Source organism: Melospiza melodia, chromosome 14 (assembly GCF_035770615.1).
Source record: "Melospiza melodia melodia isolate bMelMel2 chromosome 14, bMelMel2.pri, whole genome shotgun sequence".
In the NCBI taxonomy this organism is placed as follows: Eukaryota; Metazoa; Chordata; class Aves; order Passeriformes; family Passerellidae; genus Melospiza; species Melospiza melodia.
Window position 1 is genome coordinate 11911622 of NC_086207.1, and position 13029 is coordinate 11924650.

The 13029-nt window shown below is 46.2% G+C and overlaps 1 protein-coding gene across 1 annotated transcript; it reads right to left on the reverse strand.

The window, feature by feature from the left end:
- Positions 1-3885: 3885 nt before the first annotated feature.
- On the reverse strand, positions 3886-12389 carry CXCL14 (C-X-C motif chemokine ligand 14). Its single transcript, XM_063168707.1, has 4 exons — positions 12077-12389; positions 11110-11215; positions 6560-6670; positions 3886-5068 (listed from the first exon to the last, which is right to left on the reverse strand). Exons 1-4 carry the CDS (start codon positions 12138-12140, stop codon positions 5053-5055), a joined length of 297 nt encoding a protein of 98 aa, XP_063024777.1. The 5' UTR covers positions 12141-12389; the 3' UTR covers positions 3886-5052.
- Positions 12390-13029: the final 640 nt, after the last annotated feature.

Sequence of the window (13029 nt, forward strand, 5' to 3'; positions counted from 1 at the left end):
AGCACTGGTGGATGGCAGAGGTGATGGCCCAAAGGGAAGCCTTGGAGGGTAAAAAGGATGGTGATCCCATTTAATTCAGGTGTTCAGCTTTCTCTCTATGAAACTTTAGTTCAAATATCTTTGCAGGCATATTCCACAGAGATGTAGGTATGTGTTGTCACAAAGCACAGCCAAAATTTTTGTGAGATTTTCCAAGTTGCCTGGATGCCCAGGATTGAAACAATTCATATTTCTGTGAGTTGTGTATTGATATCTACAAGCACCTGGAGCTGCTTGCAAAGGCAGCTGCATCCTCTGTCTCAGGCAATGGCAATCCCTGCTGCTGTTCTGGGTAAAGGAATTAGAGGAGATCTTTGCCAGAAATGTGTGCTGGTTACAGGGATATCTAAATGCTCATGGGTTGCAGCCTTTCTAAGCAAACAAGGAATTTCCAGGAAACACTTGGCTCTTTGTGGCTTAGGATCAGAGAGGAATCAATGACTAACAGACACAGAGTTTCTGATGGAGCAAACCCAGGGTTAGTGAGCACTGCAAACAGCAATCCTCAAAAATACCTGGATTTCCAGTTGTGGCCATGCACACCCCAACCCACTGAAGGGAACAAACTGAACAACAAATCCCAGCATGAGTGCCAGACCCACAGAATGCCCTGGCATGGCCTTGGTGCAGTCAGGGCTTTCAGTGAGCTCTCCATCCTCCTGGATCTCAAGCCCAAACCCAGCCCTAATCATCTCTCTTTTTCCCAAAGGTGCTGAAACAATCACAAATAAGTGAAGTCTTCAGATGGTGGGTGCATCTGGATTTCAGTGCTTCAATTTTGAAAACTGGCTTTGGAGGAAAAATACCCCAAATGTGACTGGAGCTTCATTTAACTTAAGGGAAGAGGGTTTTGAGAGTGCAAGGGCCCTCTGCCTGGGCTTGTATAAAACGTGTTAAATGATGTCAGGGTGCACAGGGGCCCTTTACCCCTGAACAGGCACAGCTCCCTGGCTCTGGATCCCACTGGGATGGTGAATCCCAGGGATGGTGACTTTTTTATTCACATTTCTTCCTACTCTCTGGAAATACGGGCCCAGAAGGGACCCAGCTCTGTTGGTGAATTAGCTCAGAGAGCATTTGTGTTGCTGTAACACTGCCTTCACTTCCCCCTCAGGTCCCAGGGGTGACCAGTGCAGACCCCCAGCCTCAACAATAACTTTACCATGGATCCCCAGGTTTGCTCCCACAGCCCTGATAAAACTTTGTGGATGTGGAACCAGCACTTCCACCACATGGATGTGCTCAGGAAATGTCCCCATGTGTGTGACTGCGTGGCGTGGTCTTGTGCCTTGATTTAAGGAGCTTGTGGGAGCTGGGGCACAGCAGGGCCTGCTGAGAGCACCAAGCAACCATCACTTCTTAATAAACTTTTCTGGCCATTGCTGACCTCGACCAAATATGAACAAGTGAAAAGCAAGTGGTGAAAGGCTCTGTGTTACATTACTAATCCCATAGTAGTGCTCTCACTGAAAAGGCCAGGCAGGGCTCCCTGCTATTGTGTCCTCTCTCTGCAGCTGCTTGGGTGAGCCTGTGCCTTTATTAAAATAAAATCTGATGGACTGGTTTGGAAAGGGTGCACCCAGGGGAAGGATGGGGTGTGTGGGCAGCTCTCCAGTGCAGGCTTGGTGCTCCTGCAGCGCCAGGGAGCAATTTACAGAGGATTTGCAGGTGCCTGCTGCCCTCTTTGGAGGCTCTGGGATGGGTTCACACACCTGTGAGGACACAGCAAGGACCTGTGGGGTCTGTGTGTGTCCTGCTCCTGTACCCCAGCATTCAACAAGGCTCCTGCTGCCCCTGCAAGTGTTCAGGCTCCTGGGAAGGTGAATTGGTGGCTGGGAAGCAGTCATGGCTGGCTGATGTGGTCAGCAGCTTCATTTTCAATCTCAGAGCACAAATGTATGGTCTGTGTGTGAGGGAGCCTGGGCTGAAGGGTCTCCTGCTGCTTCACAGCCTGAAATCTGCTGGGGAAAACAAAGCCCAACCTTAACATTGCTGCCAAATCTCGGTGGAGGAAGGACCTACATATGCATATGTATATAATATTTATTTAACTGTTTTAGCAGAGATGTTTCAGTCTGAGGGAACGTGGCTGGTGCTTTGTGTGTGGCTGTTACCTTCTGATGCAGTATTTCCCTTTACAACTGCAGATGAGGGACAGCAAGGGATTCTCCTTGTGTTCCTGGAAAATCAACAACCCTGCCTGGACATGCAGGCTTACAGGCTTGGGAAAACCAGCTCAGAGTCAGTTTTTTCTCTTTAGGTTTTTAATTCTTGTTTCTGAGTGTTGTTTTATTCAAAGGATTTTAGGTTAAAGGAAATAAAAGCATTGAAACAAGCAACTTGTTTGTTGTTTGTTTCTTTTTAATTGGTTTGTGATTTTCTTTGTTGTTTTGGGCATTGTTGGTTTGGTTTTTTCTTTTTGTCTTCCACTCTGGCAAGTGGAAAAAAAATTGCAATTGATTTCCTCTGTGCTTAGTTTCTATTGATGCTGTTTTTTGGTCTGTAAATGAACCCAGAGCTAAGTAATTTGTACATGCTCTGTCCTGTGAGGTCTGAGTCAGTGACTCCTGAGCTGTGCACACCATTCCCAGTGGATTGAACCCCCTCTTGTGCAACCATATATATTTTCCTAGGAAATATATTGCCCAGTAGTCACTAAATAAAATGAAACATTTTTTGAAGTCTTCCAGCATGTTGAAATCAAATCTTCTCAAGGAAAAACTACTGATTTTGTTAAAATGTTCTTTCTTAAGAAAGGAGAGGGGTGGCTTGGCTCAATCACAGGTCTGGGTTTGCCCAGAGATTGGGCTCAGATGCTCAGCCAGAAACAGCTCCCTGTGGTTGATATCCCCAGAGATCCAATTTCTTTAATACCCTGGGATTTTTCTCAAGAATTTTACTCATAGATATGTGAAACTTGATCTTCGTTCTTTTGCAGAATAGGAAACCACTTTGAAATCCTCTTTCTCCTCCAGCTCTGCCAGGTGCTTATCTCAGTAATTTAGGCTATGTATATATATAAAAATTATATATATAAAAATTATATATATAAAAATTATATATATATAAATTATATATATATAAATATATATATATATATATATATAATGTTTATTTTTTTCCCTATTTTGTCTGTCTGAACTAAAGGAAGCCCTTGAGCTGAGGCCAGGCATTGCCCTGGCTCTGCAGGACAGGGCTGCTGTCACTGAGTTTGTGCTGATCCCAGGAGCAGCCCCGTGTGCAGCTGCCCCAGCACAGCTGGGAGCAGGCAGGAAGGCCAGCAGGGCTGAGCACCAGGAGCTTTTCATGTGTTTAAACTCTTGCTGGCTGTGCCATCCCAAGCTGTTACCTTCCTTTTATCCTTTGGGGAGGATGTAGTGTTTGCACTTGGGTGCAAAGTGGTTCCCTGTGGGCGAGGGCAGAAACTGGGCAGGAAGAGGAGGTGGTGGCTCACAGGTTTTTGTTGCCTGACTTTTGCTGCATGACCGTCCCTAATCTAACCCAGATCTCGTCCAAATCACTTTTTATGTGGTTTTCTATGAACTGAAGTTGTTGATTTATGTTTACTTAACACAACACTAGACCAGTGGTTACAGACAAATGGCATTACCCTTCTTGATGTCATGGCATTCCTCAGTGTTTGGCTAAAGTCCAAATCCTAAAATGAGAAAGGAAAGTAAATTGTGCTGGAATGATGTTTTCTAATTCCAGTGTCATCAAGATGTTCTATCTCTAATCAGCTTCTCTGATCTACTATTTCCCCCGCCAAACCAATTCAGCTTCCAAGTGATTGAAAGTGGCAGGAGTTCCCTGATGGCTTAAGGAAATTTACACACAGCCGTAAAATTTTTTTACATATTTTTTTTATTACTTTTTTCATTTGTCTTAGAAAGAAATATGAAATCTGCATGCAACTTCCTAAATATTTCAAACATTTAAATAGCATATGATAATTTAGCAGTACAGTACATTATACAGTGAGATAATATAGGGAGACTTCCTATAGTGTATTTACAAATGAAAAGGTAGTTTTGTTATATTAAAAAGAGGAATGCACTGCTTAACATTGAAGTATTACATTCAAAATAATGAATATCTTGTATTGTGACTAAAACATACATACGTATTTATATGTTTGCCCTATCATATTTTTCATAAAAAGGTACCTTTTAAAGGTTTTTTTTTGTTGTTGCTACAAATCTAGGAAAACATACACAATAGTCTTGAAGCTTAAGATGTCTCAGTACTGAAGCCACAAACTTTCTTTAAGTGCTTCAGGTGGAAAAAAAAAATACACATTTTCTTAGTAATAAAAATGAGTTAGAAATGCTTTCTAATGCAGGAGAGGTTAGGTGGGAGATGCAGGAAGCTTTGCCTTGCAGCAGGACCTCGAGTCCATTAAAGAAGAGGTACACGAGTGATGCTCACGCTCACTCGACGAGGTGCTGAGGGACCTCACTCCTGCAGGTACAGCCACAGCATTTTAGTGGCATCTTCCCTCACTCCTGCAGGTGCAGCCACAGCGTTTTAGTGGCATCTTCCCCAGCAAACTCGTCTTTGGTCCCTGCTCTGCCTGGCTGAGGTGGAGGCTGCAAACAGGAGCAGCATCCCCAGCCCACTGCCAGGGGTGAGGGCCATGGCTGTACAACACATCACAAACAGTTCTGTTTGCCTGGTGAGCTTATAAAGCTCGATTGCCATCATAGTGAAGTATGAATGAATCATAATTAAAACCAAAAAACTCCCAAAAGAACTTCTTTAAAACGAAAAGCAGGTGTTTTCCTAATTTCAGTACGGAGCAGACGAGTATGAAATCAGAAGTGCAACAGATGCTTGTGAAATCTGGAAGCCTTTTGCACACGGCTATAAAATGTAAAAACTGACCCTTGGTAAAAAGTGCTTTATAATAATATAGAATTTGTGTCTTATGTCTGCGAGAGAGAAATAATCTTCTGTAGAGATCAGTCCTATGCCAGCCGAGGGAGTCCACTCCATTCCTTGTACCACTTCCTCTTATTCTTCATAAACCCTAAACAAAAGAAGAGGTTTTTAAACTAGGGATTTAAAAATTCCATTTCAAATAGCAATAGTACAAAAATAACAACACAAAAATAGTAAAACTCCAAACCCCAGATTTTTAGCCTGTACCTGAGTAATTTGGAAAGCAATTTTTTGATTTCAGCAGTCACCAGATTGCTACCTATATCCATAAAGAATCTGGGAGGAGTGTTGGACTTCAACACTGTCACATCTTAGAGGCATGTGGGGAGTGACAAACTGCACCACAGTTATCTGGGTAAATAACATGAAGAAATCCACATCTACTAACTCACTTTAAATGCTCACTTTAAATCCCTATCTCATATAAAAATGTTGAAGCCTATAATGAGCTGTATATAGACAATATGTTTGCAATATCTGTTTGCAATAATATTACTCTATTTCATTTTTCTAGATTATTTCCTGACAGCACAACTTGATGGGCTCGTCTGTCTGTGTGTTTCCTGAAGGCACAAGCCTGGGGCTGAGCATCCTTCATCATCATGATGGCCTTATGTTAAAAGGAAAAAAGAAAGAAGCAGGGGAAGAGTGTAAATATGTGGTTATGCAACAGCCAGGGCTTCCCCACGTGCTCTGTTTGTGAAGCAGATGCAGGGAGCTGGCAGGAATCCAGGGAGATGCCCAGGGGCTGGCTGTGCCCTGGCATGGCCTGAGGCACACCAGGCACCTTGGGGCTGCAGGGAGAGGAGCCTGCTGCTCCCTGGCCTTACTTGAGCTCAGTTTTGGGGAGTAAATTCCCCACCAAACGAGGAGGATGAGGGTTTGATGGATCTGTACTGTGCATGGAGGCTCTTTCTTGGCCGTGGCTGGACATGGCAGGAGTTGTGCTGCTCCCCTAATTACAGATGGGGACAGACATCACCACTGGCCATCAGGAATTCATCTCTTACTCTCTATCTTCTGCCTACGACTTATTAAAAAAACCCAACCCTCTTTACAAAGGAGAAGCTGTCAGATTTTTATCAGAAAATTATCATTTTTCTGGGAATGACACACTAGTTAAAATTGGCAAATACCTGCGTCATCAAGTATTGATGAGGCTGAGGTGGTGTGATTGAAGTGTGGGACAGGGCTCCCCCTTTCCACCTCTCCTGGCTGCTTTTCTCGTGACTGTGTGAAAGTAGTTTAGCTTTTCATCTTGGATTTTTCCCCGTAGAAGGGAGGTGAGTGCATGTAAATAACTGAGATCGTCAGCTGATGAATATTTTAACCAAAAATAATTACTATTTATAGTCAGAACAGCCTAATGCCAAAATAGAAGCAAGAATTGCTTGTGGCAGGAAATAATTAATATCAAGAACACCCATTTAAAATTGTAATTTTGGTAACGAAATGCATCCTCGGTGCTGGATGCAGCATTTGCCAGCGTGTGCATTTTCCTGTTTTTGCTATTCCTGAACTCTGCTGGTTGCCTGGCTTACCCCCAAAGTGCTCCCCCATGCATCCAGCCGGGACTCACCTGCCTTTCTCCTTCCATACCCGGTACCACTTGAGCAGCCTCACGGTGTTCTGGCGCTTGGGGTTGAGGCAGTGCTGCTGCTCGCCCCTCACCCGTGTCCACAGGGTCACACTGCAAGGCAAGGGACAGCTCACAGGGATGTGCAATGCCCCTGCTCCCACCCCCTGCCAGAATGGGTCAGGGTTTTCCTCTCTCCTTTATGGCACAGAAATCAACTCAGATATTTTGGGGAAGGTCAGAGCAGCTGTTCTCCCTCAGTGCAGAGCATTGAGGTTGTACCAGATGAAAATGCTCCTGCTGGTTTTCATCAGTGGGTTTGCTCCGCCTAAGTGTTAGATATCTTCTTCTGAGCATAATTAATTTAATTGGGGCTCATTCAGGCAACCACAAGGACTTTGCATGAGGAGACAGCTCCGTTACACTCAACAATACTTCATCCAAGAGAAATGATCAGAACAGCTTCATTGATTTTTTAATATTTTTTTTCCTTAATTCTGTAGTATTTTAAATTCTTGCATGAGGAGACAGCTCCGTTACACTCAACAATACTTCATCCAAGAGAAATGATCAGAACTGCTTCATTGATTATTTTAATTTTACTCCTTAACTCTGTAGTATTTTAAATGCTTGCACGTGGCAGAGTGCTCGTGTGCCCAACAGCCAAGCGCCAGCATCAGCCCTGGGGGCTTCAGTCTCCTCTCATCACCATCTGACCCCCCTCTCCCTGCCAGTTTGGTGTCCCCTGACTGTCAGGACCAAGCATGCTGAGACACAAAACATGGCAAAAGTATTTTCATCATTTCAGTTCCCTCCTGGAGGCTCAGTGAGCTGCCACAGCTGAGGTGACGCGAGGGATCTGAGTCCCAACAGGACAGCTTTCCAGAAACATCAACACCACTCCACTTTTGGGGCTCAAAATTGAGCAGTTTTTTGGTTTTCTTATAAAAAAAAACACCAGATAACATCCAAAACCCAACCCACAATGCCAATTTGTATTAGAATTAATAATTTTCTGGGAATACCATCTACAACAGGGAAAACCAGTCATTGGTTTAACTTAAACCCTATAGTGGAATGAATTAAATGCTGCTAGAGACATGAGTATAATGATGGCAGAAACCCAGAAATACCTGTGTATACTGGAGGGCTTTTATGGTTTGGTTCAGAAAGGAAGACAAAATGCCTTGCAGACTTTCCCATCTCACCCTCCTGGTGCCTCACAAATTAAAACATGCTGCCTGTATGAACTGAACTGAGGGTCTCACCACCATTCCAATTTCAAGGTTTTACAAGGTGTTCAAATAGGTTTTTCTATTCAGTTAACCTTCCTCCCTGCTCCTCTTTTCTGCTCCATCTCCAGCTAAGGTCACAAAATGTTAAGATGTAATTTCCAGGTTGTTTTCTGGGAGGACTTTCCCCCAATGCATGGGAAAGCAGTGGAAGAGCCTTTAACAGCTGCAGGTATCAGAAAGGGAAGGGTCAGTGCTGAAAACTATGGACTAGCTCTGTTCTAAGGATGCTCTCAACCAGCTCCTAGAGAGCAGTGTGTGCTTCAGAAGGGCAGTTTTCCTGTAGCTTTGAATGATGCGAGTTTTAGGGGATTTGAGAGCAGAGCAGGGTTTCTCCATGCAGCAGCCACCTCAGCTGTGCTGTCTGCACTGGCTGATCCAGACCTTGGCTTTCATTTCTCTCTTCTGACAGAGCATGGAGGATATTTCCAGAAAGTGATGGACAAGCTGAATTGCAGGAGAGGAGCAGGAACACCTCTGAAAAGCTGCAAGCCCTGCATTTGCACCAGAAGCAGTGAAGGACACTCTGCCTTTACCAGTCTGCAGGAGGAGATCCATGGTTTGCCTCTCAGGTGAACTGGTCTTTCCTCAGGCTGAGATGCCTTGCTTTACATCACATGCAGGTTTTCTGCTTTGGCTCCGGAGGATGGACAGCAGAAATCTTCCCAAGGCAGCCCCATGGTCCTCTGCCATTCTCAGACAGTCCATGGTGGATGCAAGGTTTGGTGGCAGCATGTCTGGGCACCCTGAGATGACCTGGGCCTGCTTTTGGGGATGCTGGTCTGACAAATGTAGGGGAATGTGCCTAAGAGGTGCTGTGGGAGCTTCTGCCTGAGTGAGCAGCTGCTTGGATGGGCTGCAAGAAGAGGTTGAGAGAGGTGGAGAAGGGATGAAGCACCAGAATCCACACATCCAGTAAGATTCAGCAGTGGGATTTGTGCCTTCGCTGCCCAGGGTTGGTGGCTGGAGCCTTCACCCTGGTGTCTGAGTCCCTGTGCCAAAACTCTGCCCAGTATGTCCCTGCCTCCAGGGCTGTGATAAACACCCCAAATCAATCAGTGACCCCAGCACCTTGTGTCCCCACACATCTCATCTGCAGGGATGGAGGGGCTGCACCTCTGCCTACAAACACCCTGTTTCCAGGACCTCAGGGCTCCTGGCTCTGGTCCTTTCACCCCAGGCTGCTGTGGGACTGCCTTTCCTACCCCTGGACAAAGGCACTGCTGTGAGCTCAGCTCTTCTCAGCCTGACACATCCCCACACCCTGGCATGGGGCAAAACATGGGCGGGGGTGTTTCAGAGCATTGCAGGAGAAGGAGTTAAACTTCCCTCCTATTTTCTGCTGCCTCCCCTCATTTCAGGAAACAGATACACACAATTACTGCTGGATGTACCATGAATCCTGATAGGCTTTGACTAGACTGAGAACTCAGTTTAACTGTCTCTTACCCTGTGGCACAGCTCTGCTGGGGGTTATGGCCAAAACCTCCCTAACTGCACCCCCATACCCACTGCTTCTCATTCCAACATAATTTATATCATGTTTCTGCTATATGAGAGCTTTTAAGGAGGGCAGAAGGGGATGCAGCTTTGACAACTTGTTTTGGATGATCACTGCAGCAACAAAAACTCAGCTGCAGGAATTCAGTTCCTCTGTGCCGTGTCCAGAGGCTCCCGGATAAATTGGTTCCCAGAATATTAATTTCAGTGCTTTCAGTGCTGAGCTCAGGCTGCATCAGGGGGGCTGGCAAGGTGGTGATGGCACTGGGCTTGCCCTGCCTGCCCCACAGACACCTCCAGAGATGAGACACTGATGGGACAGTTCTGGGATGAGCTGTGCAAACCCTGGACAAGCCTCAGCCTTGAATAGTATGGCTCAACATCTGCCCTGTCAGGCTGTAAAAGCAACTGCTCCTACAGGGCTTTCTTGCTTTCCCAGATTTCTGACTGGAAGTACAATATTGCATTAATGGGATTTATTTCATACCCCCTGGTCACCATCTGCTTTAGGGCAAATAACTGGAGTGGGATGCCAAGAGTTGGTGTCCCCCTATGACATCACTTTACTATTGAAGGGTCAAAGCAAAGAGAGTAAAGCTGATTCAGGCAGGGTTCTCTGCAAGAACCTTTCTGTTCAGGTTACCATCAGCAGGTTTGGGCTTCAAAGACGTGGGTCTGGCATTCCCTGAGCTCAGCACTGCTCACAGGGATGCTGCTCTGGCTCTGCAGGAAGCCTGAGCAAGCTTGAATCTCCATTCCTTCTCCAGGAGCTCCCTGAGGTGCTGAGCCTGGCAGCTCCGTGTGGCACTCCATGGTCTCTGCTGAGGTGTCTGTGCCAGGTGGACGGGCAGAGCCAGCCCTGTGGGCACTGCAGGGTGCTGGGGGGTGTGCAGCCTGCACAGGTCCCCTTGCTCAGCCACTGGCAAGGCTTCCATGGGGAGCACAATGCTGGATCCAATCACTCCTCAGGGTCCTGGGCTGTGGCTGATCCTGGGACACTTTTCCCCCCTCTTAGGTGGCAGGGGGCTCGGTGCAGTCCTGTTGGGTTATCTGCCCTTCTGGCTCTTACCCAGCTGCATCATGTGCTGGTTGGATGGTGCTTTGTTGGGGCAATCTTATGATATCCAAACAGGACAGGAAAAAAGCCAAACCCACCCATATTTAAAATGTGAAAACCCCTTCCATTTTTAGCCAGTTATGTAAAAAATCCCTGTACCTGCCTCAGCTTGGTTACGCACTACATCAGCTTGAGATTTTACATCAGCATTGGTCCTGACTTGCAGGGACACTGTGAGGAAAGAATTTTATTATATGCTGAATAACCCCAGCAGGTAAAGGAGATCCCTGTGGTACAATGCAGGCTGGAGTAACTCTTCCTTTCAGAAACCACTACGGACCAAACTCTGCTCAGAATAACCTGAGTAAATAGTTCTGAGTGTTGTATCAGGCAGCTTGGAATAGAATTTTTCCCTATTTTCACTTGAACTAATGATAACCTTTTTATTGCTTCCCATTCTGGAAATACTTATTTGATAAAAAAAATTGTGTCAAAAAATGATACCTGGGATTTTGGTCATAATTTCCCTTTTTTTTTTTTTTTTTTTCCTTTTTTTTTTTTAAATCTGATGCAGAAAATTACTATGCCCAGGAATTAGCATGCCAGGTCATGAGGGAAACAAAGAACAAAGAAGGAACTTGCAGATAAGGTGAAGCAGTTCAGCTGACAGGGAAACAGAGAGCAATAAATGAAGGAAAACTTACATAATCATCTCTTCCACGCAAAATGGGTACCTCGGTTTTATTTCCAGCTTCCGTACATTAGAGAATCTTATTTTAGGACCTTTTCTTGAGCATTTGCACTTCACGCCTACAAGAGAAAGCATTTTCTCATGCGCCTGCAAAGCTTCCTGCATACCAAGCGTCCCTTCCCCTCCAGCCTGTGTGCATCCAGGAAAAGTTCAGTTTGCTCTTTCAAGCCTTGCTGGGAAAAGATTATTTTTTAAAAGGCTGTTGAGCTTAAAAAGAGAGATTTTTTTTCCTTTGGTATATCCCAGGAAAAGGCAGTGACTCTCTGGGAAATATATTTTAGAGCACTACATATGCTCTGGAATTTTCTAAATAGCAGACTTTTTTTAAAGTGCACCTGCTGTGATTAAATATAATTGTATTTAACAAAAGGAAAGCAAAGAGTCAGAACTCACTTTAAACTGAGCAAGCAAGTGCATGTCTAGGCTACTTTCTCATTCACTCGTGTCTCACTTGGACTTTGTAGGACTTTGAGTCATTTCTCCTTGCATGGATGCTGTGGTGCAGTCATAGCCAGACAAAAGCTGAGCATTTTTTACCCATCATTTTTGTGCACAGCAGAAAACGCAGACTGTGCCACCACCTCACATCCAGCTCTGCTCTATTTGCCCTGAAAACCACCCTCAGTTTCAGAGGAGGTGCTTGAGCTCTATTCCTGAATAACGAAGAACATGGCACGACCTGCCCCACTGCGAGTTCTTTGCCGTGCGCCGAAGACACAAATGAAGACACAACTTCATCCCTTGTATTTTACCTCTCCTCCACCTTTACATGACTTGCAGCTCCCTTACTCACAGATTCCACACATCGCACCTTTCCACCGTGCAGGGCATAGCTCAACCCAAGCCAGGGCTATCAAGACACAAACGCAAATTCCCGGAGAAGAGATTTACATGGCAATAAGCAGAACAAACCCCTTTACCTTCCGCGCTGGCCAAGCACATCGCGATGAAGAGCAGGAGCAGAGCTGCCGTCAGGAGCTTCATTGTGAGACAGCAGGTACCCGAGGAGACGCCGGGGGGCTGATGTGTGTGTTCGCCTGTCCTCGGTGCCCCCGGTTCCGCTGTCCCGGGGCTGGGTGGGCGCGGAGGGCACGGCGGAGCGGCTCCCGGCGGAGCGGCGCTGCCTGCGCTCTGCCGCTGCCTTGCCTTCTCCTCCTTTAAAGCGCTCCCCGCTGCCCTCGCTGCCGGCTCATTAATATGCACAGCAACTCCACGGCTCCCTCCGCTTCCTCAGCCCGCCGGGGAGGGGGGGACCGGCACCCCGGGGGGAACAGCCCCCATCCCCGCCCCGAGCATCCCGCGGGGAGCGCGGGCGGTGGGGCGGCTGCTGCTGCCCCTGCCCAGCCGGGACCTTCCCCATCAGCGCCGGGCTGGCTGCTGGGGAGGGTGATGTGTGCGTTTGTATGAATGGGGCTGGGAGCTGAAAACCATCCGCTTGTGAGCGCTCCAAGGATGCCCGCGCTCCGCGGAAATTCCCATGCCCCTTGGAAATAAGATTTGGAGAGCTCTCACCTGGGAAGGGTGTCACCTTTTGCCGCAGACTGACTTAAATATTAATTTTTCTAGATTTAGCAGGCTTCTAAATCTAAAGGAAAGTTCAGTGAATCAAATGGGGGGAAATATTCCTAAAAGCTTTGTTAGGCGTGTTTAGCATGTGGAAGGTCTCAGGAAATAAGCTCGGTTTATTGTTGCTTTAATGAACACTCGAACGATATTCTGCTCCATGAAGAACAGGGTAGCAACACGCGGGAACTTCATGGAGGTAAATAGATATTCCTCCTCCCTTGCAGAATCTGTTTCTGATTTCAGAAACAGCTAAAAGAGCATCTTCAAATCCAGATTCCAGATTTTTGTCTAAATGAAACGGGTGGAG